Here is a 25219-nt window from a genome sequence, read left to right as displayed (position 1 = left end):
CTTGTGTTTGGATTTTAAAGGATACTGGTAGGCTACCGAATTCTCCTCTGACGGCTTGGTTTATACTTTTAGGATGTGCGCCTAGAAGGTCTTTGGATTTTTTCTACTGGAGATCTGTCGGTGATTTTTGAAAGGCCCCAAACTTCAGCGGTATAAGTAGCGACTGGCATGACCAGAGTATCGAATAGTTTTTCTTTTAGTGAGGACGACATTCTACTACATTCTACTACTTATATGAGTATCAGAGGTTACTGGAATTGGCATGGGTATGGCGCTTATACATCTCGAGATTTTAAGGACATTATCGATGGATGGGGTCATTTCTATTTCTTCTCTGTACATTTCCAAGGGAATCTCAATCTATTTCGAACCGCAGGTTCCAAATATCAAATTATTTAGAAATCTCAAAATTCAAGTATGTGTGTGGTAGCACACACATAAACCTAATATAAATTTAAGAAGAAGAAAGGGTTAAATCAACCAGGGTGATGGAAAAATCAGTAGGGGTAGGAGATGGGTTGAGTTGGGTGATTAAGGTCATGACCTTAATGTTATTTGTGTTAGTTTATTTTGGTTAATGAGCAGTAAACTGTCATCTACAACGGAAACATTTTGAAAATTTTAGATGTAAATGCTACCGTTATGCCTTTTTCTAAACAGTTGGAAAGATGTAGCTCATACATCTAGTTGTAGGTCTTCAGTGAATATATAGAAAACGACAAGTGCGAGGAGATTTAACGTTTTTAAGGCAACAAAGACACAAGAAAAAAGAGGACTTTGGCATTTAAAGACGGGTTACAAACATAGCGACATTAAGGTGATATATAGACAACCACCTTCTATATAGTTAGTACAGGTATTTATTAAGGAATAGAACATCTAAAATCAACAATAAAATTTGCAAACTTGTCATGAAAACCTAAAAGACTGTGAGAAAGAAAGCGCGATTAAAATGCCACTCCTTTTTGGGATTAACTTTATTAATATTAAAAAACAACACATGAACCCAAGACAAAAAATCAGTACTCGAGGAACTAAGTTTATAAACAACATCACGCATATTTATTGATCGTTGTCAAATATTGTTATGATTGTAACCGATTGTGTTGGATTGTGTTGGATGTGTTGTACGGTGGGTCCCCCTGGTGGTGAAAGGGGAAAAAGAGTGAGTAGTGCTTCGAGGTTGAAGAGTGCACATGTGGACTCCATGCGGAGTTCTGATATTTTTTTTGGACACGTGTTTTTTTTCCATGTTAGGAGTAGACTCCATGCGGAGTTGTGATACACACGTGGAATGTACTGTAAAACTGTAAAACAATAAAAAAAAAAATAGAACCAGCGCAAGTTTATTTACTTTATCTACAAAATTTTGGTGCCGAGAGCCGGGAATTCATATTGCAGGACTACAGCGTCACGGATTTGAACGCTTAGCCATGTCAAAGGTAAAAAAATCCAGAGCCTCAGTGAGAGGTTGGGTGACTCGTTCATGTGAAAGAATCAGAGATATTTTGGAAAGTGAAGAAGAGGATATTGACATTTTAAAAGACTGTGTTTCGGATTTGGAAAAGCGGATATCTAAACTTGATGAAGTTCAAATGGATGTGGAAATGGAAATTGAATCAAGTGAGGACATGGAAGCAGACCAACGGGAGGCGGCAGCTTTCAGAGATGAGGCCAAGTCATGGTATGTTAAGGCCATGAGACGGGTACAGTCTATAAAGTCTCCACCTTCCAGTGACAGTACGCGTGAGGTGAGCAGTGCTACTAAAGATTGTACGTCTGCTAAGTTACCCAAAATAGATTTACCAAAATTCTCAGGCAATGTCTTGGATTGGCCCGCTTTTTTCGATCAGTTTTGTGCAGTCATTGACAATAATAAGGACATTTCCACTATTTCCAAGTTTGCTTATCTGCGCTCTTTGTTAGAGGGAGAGGCCCAGGCCACCATTGCAGGTCTAACACTCACCAAAGACAACTACGAAGTGTCAAAAAGACTTTTAATAGATAGATTCGGAAATAGTGAGAAAATCATTTTCAGTCACATCCAGGAAGTATTGAAAATAACTCTGCCATCCAATCCAACCATCACTCAGTACTGGAAATTCTACAATGACCTAACAGCACATGTGAGGAGCTTGGAAAATTTAGGAATTCATGGACGCCAATATGGAGTTATCCTCACGCCCTTGGTGATATCAAGGTTACCACAGACCATGAGACTGGAGTGGGCTCGTGACAGTCTGCATCGGGAGAGTGATCTGGAATGGTCCATGGATTTTTTACATCGAGAAATTCAACGTATGGAAAGGTCACAGTCATTCACAATGGGAGTTACTACATGTGGTTCAACAGGAAAGTCAAAAACATTGCCATGTACTGCAGCAGCTTTGCAAACAAGTGTGAACGGTTCAGGTAACTCATGTGCCTATTGCCATCGTACAGGTCACTCTATTGACCACTGTTTTGATATTACTATGTACAGTACAGTCTCACCTAATGAGAGAAAGCGCATGTTACGTCAGATAGGTGCATGTTTTAGATGTTTAGCTGTTAAGAAGGGTCACAATTTTAGTAGGTGTAGGGTTACATGTACTAAATGCAATGGTAGCCACAACAAATTACTTTGTGGTGCATTTAAATCAGTCACTGAAGCATGCCCTGTTAGATCCAACTTAGGTGTAGGTCAAGGAGATTTTGCTCCTGGGTCAGGTGGTACTAACCAAGCAACTCATAGGTCAGGTGTAACTAACCATTCACTTTCTGGGAAGGGCAAGGTACTTTTGCAAGTTGTGAAAATTCAGATTCAAGGACCCAAGGAGAGTGTTTTTGCCAATGTGTTATTTGATACAGGGTCTGATAAAACTTACATTTCCCAAGATTTGGTGAACAGGGTTTCACCTGAATGGGTTGATCATGAATGTGTTTCTTACAGTTACTTTGGCAATGAGAATTCAACTCAAACTTCATTTAGTGATGTTTACAATGTTGTCTTGAAAGAAAATCAGGGTGTAATTTCAATCATGGCAACTGGAGTCCCAGTCATTTCAGCACCACTTTCTTGTCCATTAGTACCTCCACATTTTTTTAATTCCCTTGAGGGAGAAGTGGTAAATGTGGAAAATAGTCCCGGGGAGAAGGTGCCCATTGATCTCCTCATTGGCCTGGATTCATATTGGCGATTTTTCACTGGTGAAACCGTGAAACTTTCACAACATTTGATTGCTCAGAAATCCATTTTTGGTTGGATAGTATCAGGAGTAGTGCCTGTTTCTGAGACCTCTTTTGTTTCACATTCTCATCAGCTATTCTGTTTATCAGACTTCTCTGAAAAAGCAGCCCATAGTTTTTGGGATTTAGAGAGTGTAGGGGTAGCCAAGGATGAGTCATCCTTTTCAGATGATCATTTGATGAAACAGTTTGAAAATTCTGTGGTGCATTTAGCCAGTGGTAGATACGAAGTTTCTCTACCATGGAAAAATGAATTTGCTAGAGGTAGTTTATTGGAAAATGAATCTCAGTCCAGAAAGAGATTGAATAACACCTCTAGAAAACTGGCTAAAACACCTACGTTAGAAAAGCAGTATCATGGTGTCTTCAGTGAATATCTTGAAAATGGTTTCATTGAACAAGTTGAAGATATTCCCAATGTGTCTGAGCTGCCCCACCCTGTCTATTATATGCCTCACAGGCCTGTTATCAAAGAGGGGAGTGCCAGTACAAAAATCCGCCCTGTTTTTGATGCATCATCAAAGGGTTACAATGGAATATCTCTGAATGATTGTTTAGAAGCTGGCCCTTCCCTGATTCCAAATCTCATTGAAATATTGATTCGTTTCAGACGTTGGCCAGTTGCTGTGTGCGCTGATATAATCAAGGCTTTTTTGCAGATTCAAGTGAAGCCAGAGGACCGTGATGTCCATCGTTTCTTATGGAATGATATGGGTACTGTGAAAACAATGAGATTTACGAGGGTTCCCTTTGGTAATAAGTGTAGCCCATTTCTGTTAAATGCCACAGTGAAACATCATTTGTCCCAATACCCTACTTCTCATGTAGTGGATGAATTGAATCAGAATTTGTATGTGGATGATCTCATTTCTGGATGTGATGATGAGATTGAAGCTTGTGCATTTATAAGAGAGGCAGACTCCATAATGCAACAAGCTGGCATGAAATTTTCAAAGTGGGTTTCAAACAGTGACACTGTGGGCGAGTTGCTCAGTCAGGAATTTAGTGACAGGTCTGTCACTGAAAAAATGCTTAAAGTCCTTGGCATACAGTGGATGCCTACAGAGGATTGTTTTTATTTTGTTGGATTAGAATTGTCTTCTGATGTTTGTGTTACCAAACGTGTTATTTTGAGTTATTTAGCACGTTTATTTGACCCTTTGGGGTTGTTGGCACCTTTCATTGTAGTGCTCAAGTGTTTGTTTCAGTCGCTATGGCGATTGCACTTAGACTGGGATGAGATTGTCCCAGATATCATTGCACAGCAGTTCAAGTGCTGGTTGCAGGGTTTGCATGCAGTGAGAGGGTGGAGAATACCTCGATGTTATACAGTGGGTCACTGGAATGATGTAGAGGTATATCAGCTTCATGCATTTGGTGATGCCTCTGAAAAGGCATATGGTGCCTGTGTGTATTTACGCACTTTGTCCAAGGATGGCATATGGCGTATTTCTCTGGTGTATAGTAAGACCAGGGTGGCCCCTCTGAAGCCTATAACATTACCTAGGCTTGAATTGTTGGCAGCATTGTTAGCTGCAAAACTGCTGTCCTTTGTGAGAGACAGTTTACATTTTTCAGCAAATGTTCCTTATACTTGCTGGACTGATTCCACCATAGTTTTATCTTGGATAAAAAGTGATCCAAGAAAATGGAAAACTTTTGTTTCAAACAGAATATCTGAAATTCAGAGTCCGACTGACCCAACTCAGTGGTTGCACTGTCCAGGTAATCAGAACCCTGCAGACTTACTGAGCAGAGGTATCTCAGGTCCAGAGCTTTGTGTATCTGAAACCTGGTTACATGGACCAGTTTTCCTCCGTGAAATTACACCAAAGATTTCTAGCATGGAAACTGTGTCTAAATCAGATGTGAATGAAGGGGTGGTTATTTCTGAAATGAAATCAAATCCTGTATTGCTCAAGTTTGAAACCCCTGATGTTGTTTTCCAGTTTGAAAAGTGGAGTACATTTACAAAGACCCTCCGGATTATGGCTTGGGTTTTGAGATTTATTGGCAATTTGAAAGCCAGTAAAGAAGCTCATTGTACTGGAGATCTGACACTTAAGGAGCTTCAGGAAGCTAAAGTGCACCTGATATCTGTTGTGCAGAGAGAAAATTTCAGTGAAGAAATAGCCTGTGTTCTTGAGAAACAGTCTGTGTCAAAGAAATCCCCTTTATTTAAACTGTCACCTTTCATTGATAGTGATGGTTTATTAAGGGTTAAAGGCAGATTACAGTTTTCTCATCTGTCATATGAGGCAAAACATCCTATCATTCTGCCAAAGGGTCATTTTTCATTGTTACTCATTCGACATTTGCATAACACTTTGAAGCATGCAGGTGTGAACTCTTTATTGGTCAGATTGAGAGATGAATATTGGATTATTGGTGCAAGGCGCATGTGTAAACGTGTGAAAAGAGAATGCATCACATGTCAACGGTTAGATACTGCAGCTAGCAGTCAGCCGGTACCCCCACTTCCTAGTATGAGAGTGAACAATGCGCCACCTTTTTCTTTTTCAGGTTTGGACCATGGTGGTCCACTCTTTTGTTGTGATACTGGCAGCAAGAAGTTTTATATATTGCTGATCACCTGTGCTGTTACACGGGCTGTACATTTAGAGCTTGTATGTTCTCTTTCAGCAGAGGACACTTTGAATGCAATTCGGCGTTTTGTTGCCCGCCGTGGTATGCCCTCAGTCATTATTTCAGATAATACACGTGGATTTGTTGCAGCAAAGAAGCTTGTATTGCAGTATTTTGGTTCAAATAGTCCTAAGTGGCAATTCATTGTTCCTTTGGCCCCTTGGTGGGGAGGATGGTGGGAGCGTTTGATGGGATCTGTGAAATCATCTTTGAAGAAGACTATTGGCACACGGTCTTTGACTAGAAGTGAATTAGAAATCACCCTGTTTGAGATAGAAGCCTGTATCAATTCCAGGCCACTTACCTTTGTTGCAGATGATGTTGAGGACCGGGTTTCTTTAACCCCTTCACATTTTCTTGTAGGAAGACTGTTAACCAGTGGTCCTTTGAATGATTTGGAAGAAATTCCTGATATGAACAATGTAGACTTGGTTGCCATGTATGATCATAGAAATCAATTGTTGAACAAATTCTGGGGAAAATGGTCATCAGAATACATTCGTAACCTTCCATCTTGTCAAAGTAGTGTTTCAGGTGGGAAAGGGTTAAACATTGGATCAGTAGTTTTAGTGAGAGACCAAAATTCTCCACGTTTATTATGGCCATTGGGAGTAGTGCAAAGGATTTTTCCAGGTAGAGATGGTCTAGTTAGGTCAGTTGAGGTCAAAACTAGTAAAGGGTTAATTACCAGACCAATACAAAAGTTACATGACCTTGAAATTAGTAGTGGGGTAGGTTTAGAATCTTTGCCAGTAGAACCTGAGTTAGATGATCAAGGGGTTAACATTTCTACAGGAAAGCAACAATTTGACATTGATCATGCGCTTTCTCCCAACATCACAACTGAGACAGAAACTGCTCAATATTCAAGATATGGAAGAAATATTAAAAAACCAACTATATTGGACTTATGAACTGTTATGATGAACTGTGGACTATCAAAGTGAACTGTGAATGTTCAATGTGAACTGAGAATATTATTATCATGAACTGGAATTAAGACAAAGGACTGGACATGGACTTGATAATTGGCACACTATTAACCGTATTGTATTGCTAGTAATAAAGTAAGATTATTAGTATTGTAATTCATTGAAATATATGTAATATATTTCAAGGTGGGGAAAATGTCAAATATTGTTATGATTGTAACCGATTGTGTTGGATTGTGTTGGATGTGTTGTACGGTGGGTCCCCCTGGTGGTGAAAGGGGAAAAAGAGTGAGTAGTGCTTCGAGGTTGAAGAGTGCACATGTGGACTCCATGCGGAGTTCTGATATTTTTTTTGGACACGTGTTTTTTTTCCATGTTAGGAGTAGACTCCATGCGGAGTTGTGATACACACGTGGAATATACTGTAAAACTGTAAAACAATAAAAAAAAAAATAGAACCAGCGCAAGTTTATTTACTTTATCTACAAAAATCGTGATGGCTCACCTTAGAGAGAGAGGACAAACTGGGTCGGAAATGTATGGAGTCAAAAATACATAAACACATATATTATAACTGACATTCAGCATCGAATAGATGAAAAAGCTTTTACAATAAAATGATGAGATGAAATGTTGACAAGGTTCATTTTGCAGCATACAGCCATATACTTAAAACACCCGGTTATATTTCACTATCCATCAATTAGGCAACTAATGAATGACATTGGCGCGCTTTTGAACATTCAAGCATCAAGTGAACTTCTCCTTCTTTGCAATCACTCCACATTTATCAGATCACCATCAGAGACAACAACGAAATGTTTTTTTGATCAGTCTGCCATCGGCAAATGCTGGGATAACGAAATGTGTGACTATGGCATGGTGGTCCTAAGGCTGCTTTTTGTTGGAGTAACTGTGATATTTTTGGGCAAGTTTAGCAGGAAAAGCACATAGCGAAAAGTAGTGTTTGATTATTGATTTTTCACAGAGCTGAAAGATATGTATTTGGGCAATAATATGGTATGTAACATCGAACAATATCATAAAATTATTCATCCTTTTGGTTAGATGGTTGTTTCTAATTTTCAAAACTGTTGTATAAATGCCCAATAAATCCGATTAAGGATGAAAAGTATATTCAACATTTATTGCTATATTTAGTTTATACTTGCACATCATAATAATAATAATAATAATAATAATAATAATAATAATAATAATAATATGATAATTAATATTTTTGTTATCTCTCCCCGGCAGATGGGACACTATGCAGAGGCTGCACGCAGAATTTGGCCAAAGTTCTACCGAGCAAATTTGGTACCCTGCCAGTCTTGCTGTGGATGGTAACTTTGACGACTCCATGTTCCATGGGAGTTGTACCCCTACTGGTTTTGGTCAGGGTCAATGGTGGCTGGTGGAACTACGGTAGAAACCACGGAGTGGACGACCTGTGTATCATAACAAACCAAGGCGACTACTGTTGTAAGTCACACACACACACACACACACACACACATATATATATATATATATATATATATATATATATATTCGACATAGAGTCAGTTATAGATTTCCTTAGTGGCCCAGCTCACATCCCAATTAGTACCTGTCCCAGATCATATACTAATTGCGTCTTTGCATTGTTAAGAGCATTATGGGCAGTTTAGAACACTAATAAAGTGGATTCATTTAGATACAATTTTTAAAAACTAGTAAGGTCTTAAATATAACTTCAGTGAGTTTTTTCAAAAAAGCTCAACAAAATATTGATGAGCAAACCTGCCACACACACGAATAAATGAATCACACTGCCACACTCACGAATGTCTGAATAACACTGCCTCACACACATACAAGGCAGTGGCTCAGCAAAACATAAAACTGTTCAGATATGTTTATGTAGTGTATCGGATGTGCCTGGCTTGCATATCTGTAGCAACATTGACTCTTTTTACACACTCGAACTTTCAAATCGATACTGTACAAGTAGATACAGATTTAAAATGTTAATCCTAAAATCAATCATTCCATTGTCCTTTATTCGATAAGTGAAGGCAAAAATAAAGGATTTTTTGAGAGAGATATAGAAAGATCAACTGAAAATTCAGTAATTTAAAATGTAAAGAGTTTTAAAAATTCAAATTATAAATGTGGTGTCATAAAAATTAAAATCAAAAGAAAATTTGTCTGAAAATGATGCAAATGAAATGGACTTGATCTTCAAAGGAACACTTATTTTGTCTTTTAAACTAAACTTGGGCTTGTGCCTTATAAAACTGTTTACTCGACAAGTCAATACAGTCCTTACCCTGTGACCAATTTTTTATTCCTTGGAAAGTTCGTTTGATTGACGTGAAATAGCTCGCTTTTAAGTATTGACCCTGATAGTCTGCCCTCTGGCTGAATTTTCTTTTTTTTTTCATGCCTACTGCACGTGCATTCAAGTGAGTATGGAGAAGTATTACGTGGCCTTTTCTCTTTTTCACTATGTTGATAATCGAAAAATGTCCACAGGAATGACCGAATGATAACCGAATGATGTTAACGCCGTTTCAGCGATTTTTTTTCTGACCAAATTGATAGTCGCTTTTGCAATAACTGATACCCTGACGCTGCTAGGTCGATTTTTATCCTTGCATTTGGGGAAATAAGTAGTGTTTCGATTTTGCTAATTGAGTTAACAAAATCAATCAGATTCAAAACACTAACGACATCACACCCCAGCAGGCATAGTCGTGTTGGATCAACGTTGAAAACAGGTTGATATGTTGAATTGCCGTTGATCTATCTAAATTCAACGTAAAATTGATCCAGCCACGTCAAAACACCGTCATAATGTGACGTTGACTCAACGTTGTATTTTGGTCATTAACACAACCTTGCAGTTATGGATTGTAATTTAAAATATTAATTATTGAAACGTGATACTTTGTTTATCAATACTAAAACTAAATTGATCAAATTAATAACAAAAGGGTTTTAAAGTAAAAGTGACAGTTGTTTTGTGTCTTTAGTGAACTAGTGAATTTTCTTAACTTGTTATTCAGAAATACATTCCAATAAACTGAAGTTGAGCTAACACTAGGATGAATAAGTTGCTGTAAATGTGATGGAGTGAAGTCAATAAAGTTGACAGTTCTTGTTAACCTGTTATAGATAGACAGGTTGAGGTGACTGTGACTTTGTTATATATATATATATATATATATATATATATATATATATATATATATATATATATATATATATATATATATATATATTATTAATCTAAACCTTGGAAATTTTAACGTTGTAATTTCCCGCTGGGTGGGGTTGATATAACATTGGTTTCTGACGTTGATACAACGTTGGTATCTGAGGTTGACACAACTTTCAAATCCAATGTTTATCCAGCGGCTTCTCAACGTTATGGCTCAACGTTGTTTCAACGTTAAAACAACATAATTTGCCCGCTGGGACGATGTGTAAAGCCTTCGTGAGTATATGACTTAAGATGCTTTCTTTCTAGTATTTACTGATGAATCAGTTTCTTGAAGCGTAAACTGGTATGAAGATGCCTGTTGTTGGAAAGAGTAGGTCTAGCTACTGTAACCACGCATTAAGCACTGGATAACGTAACGTTTACGTGGAACGATTTTCTATTTTATTGGGCAGCGTAACGATTGGATAAGATTGCTTTGGTGCCGAATTGCTAGTTTACACACGTGTGAGTGTGCCGGCCCCCCTCCCACCACGCACGCACACACACACACACACACACACACACACACACACACACACATATGATTATTCCTATATAAGCTTCTCCTTGTTGTTCAGCTGATGCGGTTAATAACCAACTTCTAAGGCAACCCGCACTCTGGAAGAACAGGTCGTAATGAATGAGATTTTAAAGAAACAGTTTGCCTTTCCGTTGGCGTATCAATAAATGCACTAAGGGGCCATTCATTATTCTATACTAGTATGCAGGATAATTATTTTCTTAGTTGATTTCACTCTTTGCCTAATTATAAGTGTCTTTTAAAAGAAGAGTAATTTGACTACTGACTACTGTAGTAATATCTGATTAAACTAACTTACACCACGCTAATGCCTTTTTCTATTGAGCCAGCTGATTTATACACAACGAATGGTCCCTTTTGTCTATCAATTTGGTAGAGATGTACATGTACATGTACCATTGCATATGCTTATAGCACGGACAACATCTAAATCTTTGAAGCGTATTTAATAACGATACTGTTAAAGGTTTGGAGGATTCACTGAATGCCTGTTGTAAACTGTAAGTAATGTAATAATACGGCCAATAAATTTTAAAAATGATCTCACGCAAACTCATGGTATGTTGCCCTTGTTTGAGATTTTTTATTAACGTCACGTATATGTCAGCCCAATGTGCAGCTGCTTCACTGAATTTGGTTGTGCTGTGCAGAGCTTATCATAATATGCTACTATTGCACGACGTGTACAAACACAGATATCTACTGCTGCGTAGTTTTAGTATAAATGACTGATCTCGCACAAATCTTTAAAGTGAAATTATGTTGAATACACGTTTAATTAAAGCGAGAAATGTTCAACATTGTTGTGGAGATGTCAACAGAATATATAGTGCAGAAGATGGTTTGTTTTTACACTGTTTATTTATTTATTTTTCATTTGTTTATTTATTTATTTATTTATTTATTATTATTATCATTATTATTATTATTATTATTATTATTATTATTATTATTATTATATTTTTGTCCTGCTGGCTTCGGAAATGGCCAGAGTGCGTTCATTTTAAGTACATCTGCTCATCTATTACCGATGCTTCAGGGGGCAGTGGGGATTTCAGCCAATAATTTTTTCTAAACCCGCTCTATATACGGGTCTTTGCCGTTTAAATACCTGGAACGTACCTTTTTTCAAATGGACAAAACAAGTTCCTCAACACAGTTTGAAGATAATGCCAAAAAGATTCCATATAGTTTCAGTGTTCTCATTTAATGCGAGGCGACATTATTATTACTTAACTGTAGTGTCGCTGATAGAGTTTATTGCTTTATTATATTATTATTGTTGTTTATTGATCGGTTTTTAGAGGACCCATACCTGCATATGAGAGAGGTACATGTATCTATTTGGATCACCATTGAGTTCAAAACCACCCCTTGTGGGCATAAAACCCTTAACTGATCAGACGATTGATGAGTATCTATAGAAAGGAAAACACGCTATGGCTTTAGTTATTTATTTACTATCTAGTAACTGGTTGGACCGCCTTTGCGGTCGTGTGGTCGGTAACAGAAATTTGGACCGAGTTCCACTGCTTAGGTTGATCCATCTGGATCGGTGTAACTCCCTGGGGAGTTTCTCTTAATTGCTATCAACTTAACCGACTTAAATGTCTGTCACGCCTACTAAATCAGCTAGGGGGTTAAGGTAATTACCCCCTAACAGTTTTACTAGACATTTAAGCCGGTTACGTTGATAGCAATTTAGTGAGACTCCCCAGGGATATAGATTGCTCCAAATACCTGTGGGAATGGATCCTTGGTGACAGCAGACGCGGACCATGGGTACTGTCCAGTTTGATAAAGACCTTTTAACGATTGTAGGGAGAAGGTTGGCGTTTGTGTTATTACTTACACAGTTGATGTTTTTCCTACTTTAAATATGCTTATCCCTACCCTCTACCAGGTCCACTGATTGATTTTTCACTGGATATTCACAGGTAATGCCTCTGGCTAAATATGGTCTTCAAAAAATCTTATTATATTACTATTAGTGGAGTTTAGAGGTGTATCTAACTTAAATGATAAATGCGAGTGAAATTGAAAGGAAAATACGTGTTGCTGCCGCTCGCGTGTAAGGACGCCCGATGTGTTTTATGATTTCGATTCTTATAAAAGAACTTAGGAATAGAAAGGTTCTTAGAAGGAAATGTTGATGAGTATACGTATGCTGTTATTGGTCTGATATGAACGCATTACGATGACCTAAAAATATCCGTCCTATGACATGGCTCCTTGCAAAACCCATGACTTGACTGGGTTAACTATCTGCTGGCTGAGAGTAATATAGAAAGTACCGTTAAGGTGGAAAGATGGAGTCTAAGAAATGTCGTCGTGTTAATTTCCTATCTGAAATACGTTATTTTGCGGAGAGATGTGTTTGCTATTTAAAAAGGTAGGTTAGGTTTAATAATGATAAATGTAAATGTAAATAAGTGTTTTAATAAACTTATTTACATTTACATTTATTATTATTAGTCTTGCTATTTCAACACTCTGGCACACCTTGTGCTGGAGTGCGCTAAAAAAGACATTCCGAAAAACCTTCTTGATACACAATCTTGAAGTCACAATCTTAATCAACTATGTATTTACAGCTCACTAGAAGAACCATCGGTGTTTTAATGATTAGTTGTCAAAATATGAGGTCTGACTCAAGGCCTTAACATCACAAATAACTAAGTATTTTGAAAGGGTATTAGGTAATTGTTTGGGGGAGGGGGTAAATTTACATATTTACTGTGGGTTTGGGATGCACCAGTGTTTGAAAATAAGGGATAGCTGTTGTTTTTAACCACATTAACATCGTCCACATTGTCAGCTCTTTGTGTGACATTGAAATGATTTCAATCATTATCCAGTGTTCAGTATAATCATAAAGCTTGGCAAAAGTTAAGAAGAGTGTTGGAAATGTTTGGAAAATCAAAGCGACCATGCTGCATACCTCATTTAGTCAGTTTTGTGGCCTGCACTTTTTTAATGAATACGAAGACTGTCACCGAAGGTGCATAGAAATAAAGACGTTTCATTAAACTTGAAAAAAGTCACCGGTACCAGCAAATTTTTTCTCGACAGACTAGAAAAATACTACCCATTTCAATTAATTGCGCAATTTCTGCCTACTGATGCATTTCACTGTCTCCGATGATTTGAATAAATAATGTCAATTAAGTGTGGCTGGGGAGTCACAATCTTAATCAACTATATAATTACAGCTCAACAGAAGAACTATCAGTGTAATAGTGATTAGTTCTCAAAATATGAGGTCCGACTCAAGGCCTTAACATCACAAACAACTCCGTATTTTAAAAGGGAATTAGAGAATTGATGGGGGAGGGGGTAAATTTGTTTGTATCTGTGGTTTGGGGATGCACCAGTGTTTGAAGATTAGGGACAGCTATTGTTTTTAACCACAGGATTCCTCAGTATAACAAAATGTGAAAAATCAACTAAATGTATAGTTAGTTTGCAGCAAATTTCTTTCCTGTTGATTGATTATGAGATGAATCTGGATCTTTTTTGCTAACCAACAAACCACCACGTTTTATACTATTGAGTATTTTTGTGTGGTGAGTTGTCTTTCGTGTGGCATCACATCTTTTAATTTGAAGGATAAGCGCTTAATAAAAAGTTCATTCTTGGACATAAAATTCCATATGAAGAAAAGCGCTTTGAAAACTGTGTTCAAAGACATCTTGTTAAGTTTTCCAAGGGCACTAAAAGAGGTGACAGAAGTAAGAAGCGTGAACCCTTCCGTGTTACACAAAATACAAATAAATATTTGATTAAAATTCTTCTTTGCTGATGATACCAATTAACTGAGGTGTTGGTTTTAACGCATCACATTAACATTCAGCTCTTTGTGTGACATTGAAATGATTTCAATCATTATCCAGTGTTCAGTATAATCATAAAGCTTGGCAAAAGTTAAGAAGAGTGTTGGAAATGTATGGAAGGCGGCCATGCTGCATACCTCATTTAGTCAGTTTTGTGGCCTACACTTCATTCTTTTTTAATGAATACGAAGACTTTCATCGAAGGTGCATAAAAATAAAGACGTTTAATTAAACTTGAAAAAGTCACCGGTACCAGCAACATTTTTCTTGACAGACAAGAAAAACACTACGCATTTCAATTATTTGCGCAGTTTCTGCCTACTGATGCATTTTGCTGTCTCCGATGATATGAATAAATAATGTCAATTAAGTGTGGTTAGAGAAGATCGACTTTCTTTCACTTCTAACTGCGTTGAAATATTACTGGAGTGAAGGTTAAATTTATAATGCCGTCTCTTATCCATAATCTAAATATCAATTTAGAATTTGAGAATCGGGTGTGTCCTCTCCATCGACACAGTGAAGATGTTATATTTTCAAGTATTTCAGAAAAACCCCATAATCAGCCCATTGTTACATGGACGTTTGATAAACATGTATAAAAAATGGCATTATCGATTTCTGAAACAACTGTAATGTCCCCCGTAATCTTAAAGGCATGGTAGAGTTTATGGTAACCCTACTTGAATATTATAGTCTGAACATTAACGGGGTTTCACCTGGGAAATTTGGCCATTTGTGTTACCGATCACCATTGCACATCGTTTAGTAACATTTAAAATTGGTAGCTGCCAAAAAGCTTTAGATGGTAAAATAAAGGCAACGGTGACACAACTGGACTTTGAAAATGTTGGTCTGGTAATTTGAGAGATATGAAATCGACATTGTTTTCAAGCAGAATTTATAAAAAACGCTCTCAACACATGCTTAAAATGACGATTTTCTGTAAACGGCTGGCCTCTTTTGGAAAAGATTCAAAAAGAGACGAGGCACAGTTGTGACAATTAAGACGCATGCGCACGCTTTGTGTGCCACCGTGGCGAAGGCGGTCTTTACGCCCACTTACAAATGAATATATAAGATGTGTGGAGAAGAGAAAACATCAGTTGCTGTGCACCTCTCCTTGAACACCAGTGCCAGAAAGACTCCAGCTTGAAGATGACAGGAGACAAAAACGTGATCGTGCTTATGTTCCTTGCTGTGGCAATGGTAGCTTTTGTTTCTGTCCAGGCTCAGCTTACCCCGGAAGAACAGAACATATCAATTGCATTTAATGACATGTGGGACTCAATGACACCCGCAGAGCAATACAACTATGGGGACTGTTTCTTTCCCACTAAACATCTGCCATGTTACTGTAAGTAATGATTTTACCAGTTTTGTCATCACCATTGAAAAAAGCATTCAGTTAGATATATAAAATTCAGAGAAGAAGCAAATAATATTAACTTTTCAGGCAAAGGTCGTCCTACAAATATGTTGCTCTTATCAGCCAGACACCCGTCACAAGAAGATTTCAGAGGACTTTGGCTTTGAAGGTGTCAGAGACAGTGACCACTTTAGAAATTTACGATTTTAAATGACTTATTTTAAATGAGTTATATGAATAACTTTACCCTTACAAACAGTTAAACATGAAGACCTGGATTTAAAAAAATCATTAATACTATGAAAACTACCGGTAACTGTGACAATTAACAGAGGGGTACTAGTCGGGGCTGACTGGTAGCTAGGGAACTAAACATATTTACAACTAATAAGCTACGATCAATGATCATAAAAGTGTTTTTTTTATTACCTTGCATTTATAACTTTTGAAAAAGGTTAAATGTAGTGTTCCCATTAATATCAGTTAATTCCTAATGTACAATGTAGGTTCCTAATGTAGGTGAAATGCTACCTAAATTCACCTTTTTGCTTCAAATTAAAAATATAATTGGTGGAATTCCCCTAAACCCCCACCTCGGAAAGGGGGGGGGGGGGGCGACCTTGAGTTGGTAAAATATTTTCAATTGCAAGCAGAAAAAACTACTTTCATGTAATGCACGCTATCAAGAAAGGAAATTATGGATGAGAAAATACAATAAGTATATTTTATTTCTATTCTTATTTTTTAGGGTTAAGAAAGATAAAATGTAAAATGATAATCAGATATTCCAAGTTATATTAATTATGATAAATTAATAGATGTACAGTATATTGTGGTGGCAAATACTTTATTTAGAGAAGGGTCGCAACCAGACCTTTAAAAATTGTACGCACATATTTTTAATATTCCCAGCAAAATGTAGACTAACGCAAAAGATGAAGGACAGCGTAATTACAGTATATGTACCACACATTGCAGCTTAATTTCCATTAATAATAAAATCATCATTAAGTCAGAAATATTCTCGCAATTAAAAAAGTTTCAATATTCTTATTACCCAGAACGGTATATTTATTTAAAAGGAGGCTAACTTCGCATATGTGGACCCCCTTCGAATAATCCTGGATCCACCTCTGAGTTGAACTAACATACGGTTTCATTCACCTTACATGTGGATGCATGGCTCCCCAAAACAACCAATTGTACGACACGACAGAGCTCTGATACATCTAAGTTTAATTATTTGTTTGTAAAAATTGCCCATGTCACTCTGTTAGTTTGGAGGAGTGAGCTGTCCAGATTTTATCTAGTGCCCCCAGGATTGCGGGAGCTGCTCTTTGAAAATAACACTCAGGCAGATTTTTACCTGAGATAAATATCGCCAGCGAGAATGCGAATAATCCTGGATCCACCTCTGAGTTGAACTAACATACGGTTTCATTCACCTTACATGTGGATGCATGGCTCCCCAACATACATCTAAGTTTAATTATTTGTTTGTAAAAATTGCCCATGTCACTCTGTTAGTTTGGAGGGGTAAGTTGTCCAGATTTTATCTAGTGCCCCCAGGATTGCGGGAGCTGCTCTTTGAAAATAACACTCAGGCAGATTTTTACCTGAGATAAATATCGCCAGCGAGAATGCGAATAATCCTGGATCCACCTCTGAGTTGAACTAACATACGGTTTCATTCACCTTACATGTGGATGCATGACTCCCCAACATACATCTAAGTTTAATTATTTGTTTGTAAAAATTGCCCATGTCACTCTGTTAGTTTGGAGGGGTAAGCTGTCCAGATTTTATCTAGTGCCCCCAGGATTGCGGGAGCTGCTCTTTGAAAATAACACTCAGGCAGATTTTTACCTGAGATAAATATCGCCAGCGAGAATGCGAATAATCCTGAGATAAATATCGCCAGCGAGAATGCGTTCGATATTCTCAAGAAAGAGGGTACAGAAGAGTTGAGGGCCACTGAACCCTCCAATTAAGAGGTAAAGGAAGTTACAGTTAGATGGACGATTAAGATAGGACTTGTTAAGGTTACAGGCATTGTTTACCTCAGTTTGCGAGACGGGGGGGGGGGGGGGGGGGGGGGGGGGGGGGGGAGTCAGAACAATTGTGCCTATACAATTGATACAGAGGATTTGTAGGCCTACATACAGGTGACTTTAATAAGCAGAGGATTTTCTTTTATATTCCGTGAAAAATACACTAAATTTATATAAAATAATATCATGGTTGGCCAAAAAATTGTACGCACAGTGCATCCGTGCGTATACTTTGTTACGCCCATGTAGAGACCCATGCTATGGAGACCCTCTACACATAGGGGTGGCTTGACCCACCCCTTTTCTAATGGGCATGAAAGTACATACTTTACAACTAAAACTGTTGTGTAAACACCCACTTTTACGCCTATTTTTGCATAAAAAGTAAAATAAATGGCTCCGTCACACACACCCTAGTTTTGCTACTTATGACTTAAACTTCTACACCAGCACTATTCGTGATCTCACTGTATTTTTTGCCAAAATGCTATTAATGGCTTATGTTGTCAAGGAGACCAGTGAAAACATATTGACTTGGTAAATTGTCCAAACGAGACCACCAGCCTATAATTAATTACCAGACGTTTACCAGATAAAGCAACCTAGCCACTATACTGATGAGCATCTGCTAGATGGCCAGTTTGAAATCAGCGTAGGTACCAAATCTAGTCCTATGCCTAAGAAGCCCAGACCCCATCTTAATTAGGTCCTGGCTGGGTCCACTTGCATTCATCATATAACTCCTTTTTACACCAAAAGACATGTTTCATGAGAAAAATCATTTATGTAATATATATGCTGAAACAAGTTGCTCTGATACATTAGAGTACGTGCAACAGGTAAATCTGCTTACCCCCCCCCCACACACACACACGTACAGCTCATTAAAATACTGAGTGACGATGCCTCACACCAAATAATATTTTTCTCACGCTACAAACATATGCATGAACTTTATAATAGCAAATCATTTTGGAAATTTGACTATTGGGCACTTTGCCAATGGTTGCCAGCACTCATCCTTTAGAGCAATTGGGGTTGGGCTATCAATGAGCTTGATTGTTTCTTAATTTAGTGTAACTGCGGGTTATGTTGTCCCAAGGGGGTGGGTATTTCTTTATTCTGTTACTTTGCCATTTCTGCTAGCTCCTCCTAGAACATTAGAGTTGAGAAGTCCGCACTTTGGGGATTGATAGACTGTTATCAGGTAGCATTTCAGCGCAACTGGGCGTCCTGCTGTCCTTTGGGGGTGGCTGATTATGAATTGTTTTCACGTTGTAATTTCTGTTGACTCTTTCTAGACCATTAGAGTGAGGAAGCTGAAACTTTTTGAGATTGATGATAGGCTTATCATTGGGAGCGTGCATGGGCATTGCGGAACTTTAGTGTGTTTGGATATTGGGCTGTCTTTGCGGGAGGATGATCATATTTTTTTACATTTCAAATTCTGATTTTTCCTCTTTGACCGTTGGAGTGTGAGAGTATAACCATTGGGAATTGGTAGAAGCAAACTAACAATGCTATTGACGGATTTCGATATAACATCCTGTCTAAGTCAGAATTAGTCTTACGTAGAAAAGTATAAATGTATAAATTTTCTGAGTGTTTTTCTAGTTAGTCATATTATGAAAGGTTCCATCTCAGATAACTGACAATAAATGTATATCACAGAAATGCGCCGTAACTGTGTTCTCTGCTGGTATACTTATCCTGTTACATATCCATTCCAGTGTTTGGCATTTGTTATTGCCATGCCCACGGTGATATCCGCTATATGACTTGCGATAAAAAGGAGTTCAGGTACAACACCAGTCCTGCTCATATCGGAGTTATGGCAATGCCTCGTTTCCCAGGCCTTCGTAGATGTAGTATGTGGTATGTGTTGACAAGGCACGAATTCTTCAATGGCGGCCCGAAGACCCGATTGCAAGCTGTGAAATTTGGCTGCTGGGGGAGCAGCGTTATCGTCCGTTACAAGATCAATTTCGCAGGAATGTACACTTTGGAAGTGAGCTGTTTCTCTCTCTCTCTCTTTATCTCTCTCTCTCTACAGTCCCTTTCTATTTAATGCAGTTTCTTTATGCCATACCGCGCTGCAACGTCATTTCAGTTGCACACTGCGTCAGCAACTAGTGCTGGCGGTTTGGCTATCCAATTTAATTCAAAATTACAATCACCTTAGCAACAAAACTAATATCATTTTAACCTATGGATGCAATCGTGTCAACTGTGCATGTATAAAAATATGATAAATATATCTGACACAGACTGACAAAAATATCATTAGGAAAGTACCTAAAGTGAAAGTAAAGGAGAATGAGATTTTCATTCCTATTTACCTGGATAATTGATATCGATATGCATTTGTTAACTGGTGTGACATAATTGTGATTATTCCATTCACCTTGACATTTTACTAACTAGTTTACTCGATGAAAAGCACTTTTACAGGTCTTACATCTTCACAAATATAAGACTTGCACCTGTAGTTATTACTATTGAACTATATGGTTTGAATAGCATATAATGTGAATTGTGGAACATGTTAATATTACCTTGAATAATATATATATATATATATATATATATATATATATATATATATATATATATATATATATATATATATATATATATATTTTTTTTTTTTTTGCTTATTTGAGCATGTCAAAACTTCTTATTACGTATCTCTACTACAATTTACATTATTATTACAATATTTCAAATATAACATTTGCTGAAAAATTTTATAATTAAAAATGTTACCATATAAATGTGGCTGTAGTGTCTATCCGGGGACTTAAGAGGGACGATTAACACCTGTACAAAGTTATATGGAAAACGGACTACGGTTCCTCGCGGACTACTTTTCCATTCTGCGCACGCTTTTTTTTTTTAATATTCATCCCATAGACTTTATTTTATATTAAAATATCCTCATGTTTTAAGATTCTGTAAATAATGTCTTATCAAAGCTTTCATTTTTATTTTTGTGTTTTTTAATAATTACAGGTAGCCGATGGCCCTGGGCCACCCGTAATCTTACAGACAAACATTGACGCACCGGCAGTCTTGTTTGCGGGGACATACTTTCGCATCAGGGTTGTGTGGCTAAACTCCCACATACCAGGGTATTACCTGTCTATTGAATGCATATTCTTCAAGATCACGCTCTATATTTCCCGTCACTGTATGGTGATTGTAATCCCCCCCATTTGGTGCGAACGTATTGTTGGCATATGTGGCGACTGGAACACATTCCCATTTAACGACGAGACCATCCTAGACATTCCGACGAGCAATGCTTCCGATTGGGGACCCCTCGTAGAGACGTCTTCTTCTTTATGGCCGTAAGTTTAAATATTTTGTATTAGCCATTACTGGTAAATTGAGTGCTTAAAGCGAGGGGGAAACTAACCCGCTTCTGCACTCCCTTTATAATCTTTTGTATCAATTTTTACTGGTAAATTCAGGGCATTAAGCGAGGGGGAAACATAATCCAATCTCTCCACCCCCGTGTATTATAATATTTTGTATTATAACCATTACTGATGAATTCAGGGCATTAATTGAGGGGGTTATCTGACCTCACGACTCCAGACCCTTTCAATCTATCTTAACAAATGGTATAATATTGTGTTTGTTGTTGTAGTATGCATGACTTAAAGCTATTCTCTGTGGGTTTTATCTTTTGTGACAGTACCTGGAAAGGAACAGAACTCGCCATTTTGATTTATGAAAGGAGGGGGGCGACCTGGTTTCACCTATGAATACATATTAACTGAAATTGGATGACTTTCTGTTTTCTTATCATTACTATTTATGGACTGCCTTTCTTAAGGACCCACGTATGTTAATTTCCCTTTAAAGTAAATCATTCCCACGTGGCTCGGTATAAAATATGCCTTAGTCTAGATCTTATTGAAAGCTAAATGTATAATACTTAACCCTTCTTGGCGCCCTGCTTTTAAAATTAGTGATAGTTTTTAACAATATCACCTTGTGCACACCAAATAGGCAAGAAGAAATGCAAGCGGAGTCATTAATGACACATCTCTTTTTAGGTGGCCGTAAATGGACAAGACCCCGGACGCCTCCAATTACTCCGAACTACTTTTGCTCGTATCTTACTTCCGGTTGGTTAAAATGCTTTGAGACAGCTTTCAGAATTATTTCTTTACTGTTATGCCACTCGTTTGTTCAAAATAAATAATAACAAGTATTAAAAATAACGCCAAGGGCGTGTTTGCAAATGTATTAATGAAATCACAGGCGTAATTATATCGGCCATTGATTTGAAAGCTATGGTCATTTTGACTTTTTTGGAAATACACTGTCAATCTTTGTCAACCTTTTTTCTAGAGATAAGTAATTTCGTAATTATGAAAATTCAAGGTAGAGCATAGAATTCGCTTATAAGTAGGAGATGTTTGTAGTTTTTATTAAGAGATATGCATTGCAATATTTTTACTTTACTTTTAAAACACAAACGCTCGAGATAAAATGCTATGGATGAAATAGAACAAAATATGTGTCTGTGTAACATGTGCATGAACATGAACATTACCAAATTAAAACTAATAGTATTATTTCGACTTTGTATTTTTAAATAATTCCGTAATGTTAAAAGAAAAGTATCAGTTGAAGAATTATTCGATATATGCTTTTGGTTACATGTATGTTTTCGTATATAGTTTATACGCTATTTTAGTAAGAAGTATTTTGGGTGGTTAACTTTTGGAATGAATTGCTCTATTCCGTAGTTACAGAATTATATGTAATTTATTATCATGCAAAGATCAATGCCCACAGAAATTACCATTTAAGTACAGGATATGACTAACAAATACCGAAAGAACGTGTAATGGTGCTAGCATGAGAATTGCATGACATTTTAGACATGTTGGAGACAAGCAATGTCAAAATTATTACAGACATTTGTGTTTTCTTGATACTGAATAAGACACTAATGGTACTGTATTCAGTCGTTGGTGTGAGCTAAAGGGGGGTGCTGGACGCCCCCTCAAACCTTACACCCAAGTATGTAGACACAAGACCACTTGGGACTCAAAATGATGCCACTGAAACTGTTCAAATAGCTAGCAGAAACTGTCTCTTTTCGGTATTTTGAAGTCTTGCAACTTGCAAACATGTTTTGCTTCTAAAAGGACCTTCAGTCAGCGGACTTAAATTATCTTTACTTAAACGGAGGCAATCCTGCATCGGCTAAAAGACAAAATGACAAACGGAAATCATCAATGGACACTGAATATTGAAATTGGTGGTGCGCGCAATTCTTTTGGTTCTTCGTTGACTTTTCTTGCATGTTTAAATATTGACAACCGTTAAAAATTTTGTATAACCCTGAGGATATGTAATATGGTTATTAATATAGAGGTGTTCATATTTCTTAATTTAAGTTTAAGCTATAACATCTATTTTTTTCTTTGATTCCTTTCTACAGTTTATTTCGACAGAGTGGTCAAATTGTGGGAAATTGTCAATCTTATTAAAGCAATTGTACACCATAAATATTACAACGAAAAAACTATGTACCGTAAAAGCAAAGACGTATTTGAGAAATATTCTAGAAACAAATTCTGCATTGTACTATGGCATTTATAGTGTGCGCGGGTGCCTAATATTGGAAACATGTATATTACATCGTATCATATAATTTTGATATTTTGAAAATATTGGTTGTCGTTCAAATCTCCTGTGTTTCGCCGTGCTTGTGCTTAAGCATAATAAAATGTTGTTAAACATATGTACTTTGTTTTTCTTAATTTTTGTTTGCAGCATGCATTTATAAAAAGTGCAATGCAAAAAAAAATGATATTTTTTATAACTTCCTTCTCGGGGAAAATATATTTTATGCGAATCAGACAAATTATTTAAGGGAAAAAGCTCAGGCTAATTCAACTTATAGTGGCACATCAAGAGGATTTATTATTTCCAATACCTAACGTGTTAACAGCTTATAAAAAGTAAAACAAGAAGAAAATACCTCTGTAGCTTAAAGTGAGGGAAACGTGCCTTTGGTGTCCTCTACTTAACCTACCGTTGCACGTTTTGCAGCTTCAAAGCAATTTATAAAATCTAAAGCGAAAAAAGTTATCCCGAATGCTCGGCGTAAATTGATACATAAAATAATAAACCATAAATAAATAAATCGTTAATTGTATCATAAACCACTGTTTTCATTCTAAATGGATTTTTTTACCAAAAATCACTGAATGAACCAGTAAATAAGCTTACGATATTAAAAAATCAAATCCACAGTATTGCACAGTACCCTCTGGAGGATGCACCTGGCGCGTAAACTCAATAAGTTTTGAAACTTTGGTGGAGTGATGGGGTTCCACAAAGCACAGAAACAAAACGTCGCACCTCGATATGAGAGCGGGGTCATCCATACCATCTTTGGCTTTTTTAGCCTGTAAACTACAAAATATCAATTGGCCAATAAAGGTTTAATATATTGTATGTTTTATATTTTAATATATCAAAATTTAAATTGTTTTTGAAGATCCCATAATTTTTTTTTTTTTTTTTTAATTAAAAAACAGGAACGTTTGCTCCCAATTAGGCTTCTTTTAAAAATAAACCATATAAACTCTATACAAGAATAGAAATTATATCTACATGTGGATGTATAATTCAGACTGCTGTGGATTTTTGTGCTTTACTAAAGCTGCTACTGGGAATGACACACACAAGGGAGTGGCTCAGTAAAACATAAAAAAATCGGTTCAAACAATTTAATGTACTGCATCAGATGTGCCTGGCTTGCACATGTGTAGCATTATTGGCCTTTTTTACACAATCTAACTTCTAAATACACTACTGTTGAATATGGGGAAATTATTAAAGGGTTACATTTCAATCCAAATACAGTACATTTTAAGTGCAGTAATAAGACTCTATACATTAAATCATGACTATTCATTTCTTTTGTTACTATCACATATTCAAAGGATACTATAACTACCACACAATCTAACTACAGATTTTACATATAATATGGATTTTTTTTCAAATCATTTTTCATCAGTTTTTTTTCCTATTTTGCTAATGATAAATGAAAATAAGGATTAAAATCGTGTTTTAATAATTTTTTATAATTATTTTGATGTCATAGTGACATCAGTTCATTAGTTGAATTCACCTGTGAAGCAAACAAAAATACATTACCTATTCTAAGTTATACTACAACCATTAAATAGCGAATTTGTGATCTCCATATTTTCTATATTAGCATCTGTAAAAGAGCAAGACTCCCCACAAAGAACCTCATGTCAGTGCCTAGTCACAGCAACAGTCGCCGTTACGCTTGATCTCATCTGGCTGCTACCGGGGCTCTCAAGCG

The 25219-nt window shown here is 36.9% G+C and overlaps 1 protein-coding gene across 1 annotated transcript; it reads left to right on the top strand.

Annotated features, from left to right (window-relative positions):
• The first annotated feature begins 15481 nt into the window (after positions 1-15481).
• On the top strand, positions 15482-23611 carry LOC147760675 (uncharacterized). The gene is made up of 4 exons (XM_087018467.1): positions 15482-15787; positions 19581-19858; positions 20863-21200; positions 21915-23611. The coding sequence occupies exons 1-4, from the start codon at positions 15589-15591 to the stop codon at positions 21922-21924; spliced, it is 825 nt and encodes a 274-aa protein (XP_086874593.1). The 5' UTR covers positions 15482-15588; the 3' UTR covers positions 21925-23611.
• The last annotated feature ends 1608 nt before the right edge of the window (positions 23612-25219 follow it).

Source organism: Lingula anatina, chromosome 7 (genome assembly GCF_051362555.1).
Source record: "Lingula anatina isolate TDL-2025a chromosome 7, LinAna3.0, whole genome shotgun sequence".
Taxonomy (NCBI): domain Eukaryota; kingdom Metazoa; phylum Brachiopoda; class Lingulata; order Lingulida; family Lingulidae; genus Lingula; species Lingula anatina.
Note: the sequence above shows the minus strand (reverse complement) of the source record. Positions and strands in the feature narration are given on the sequence as shown.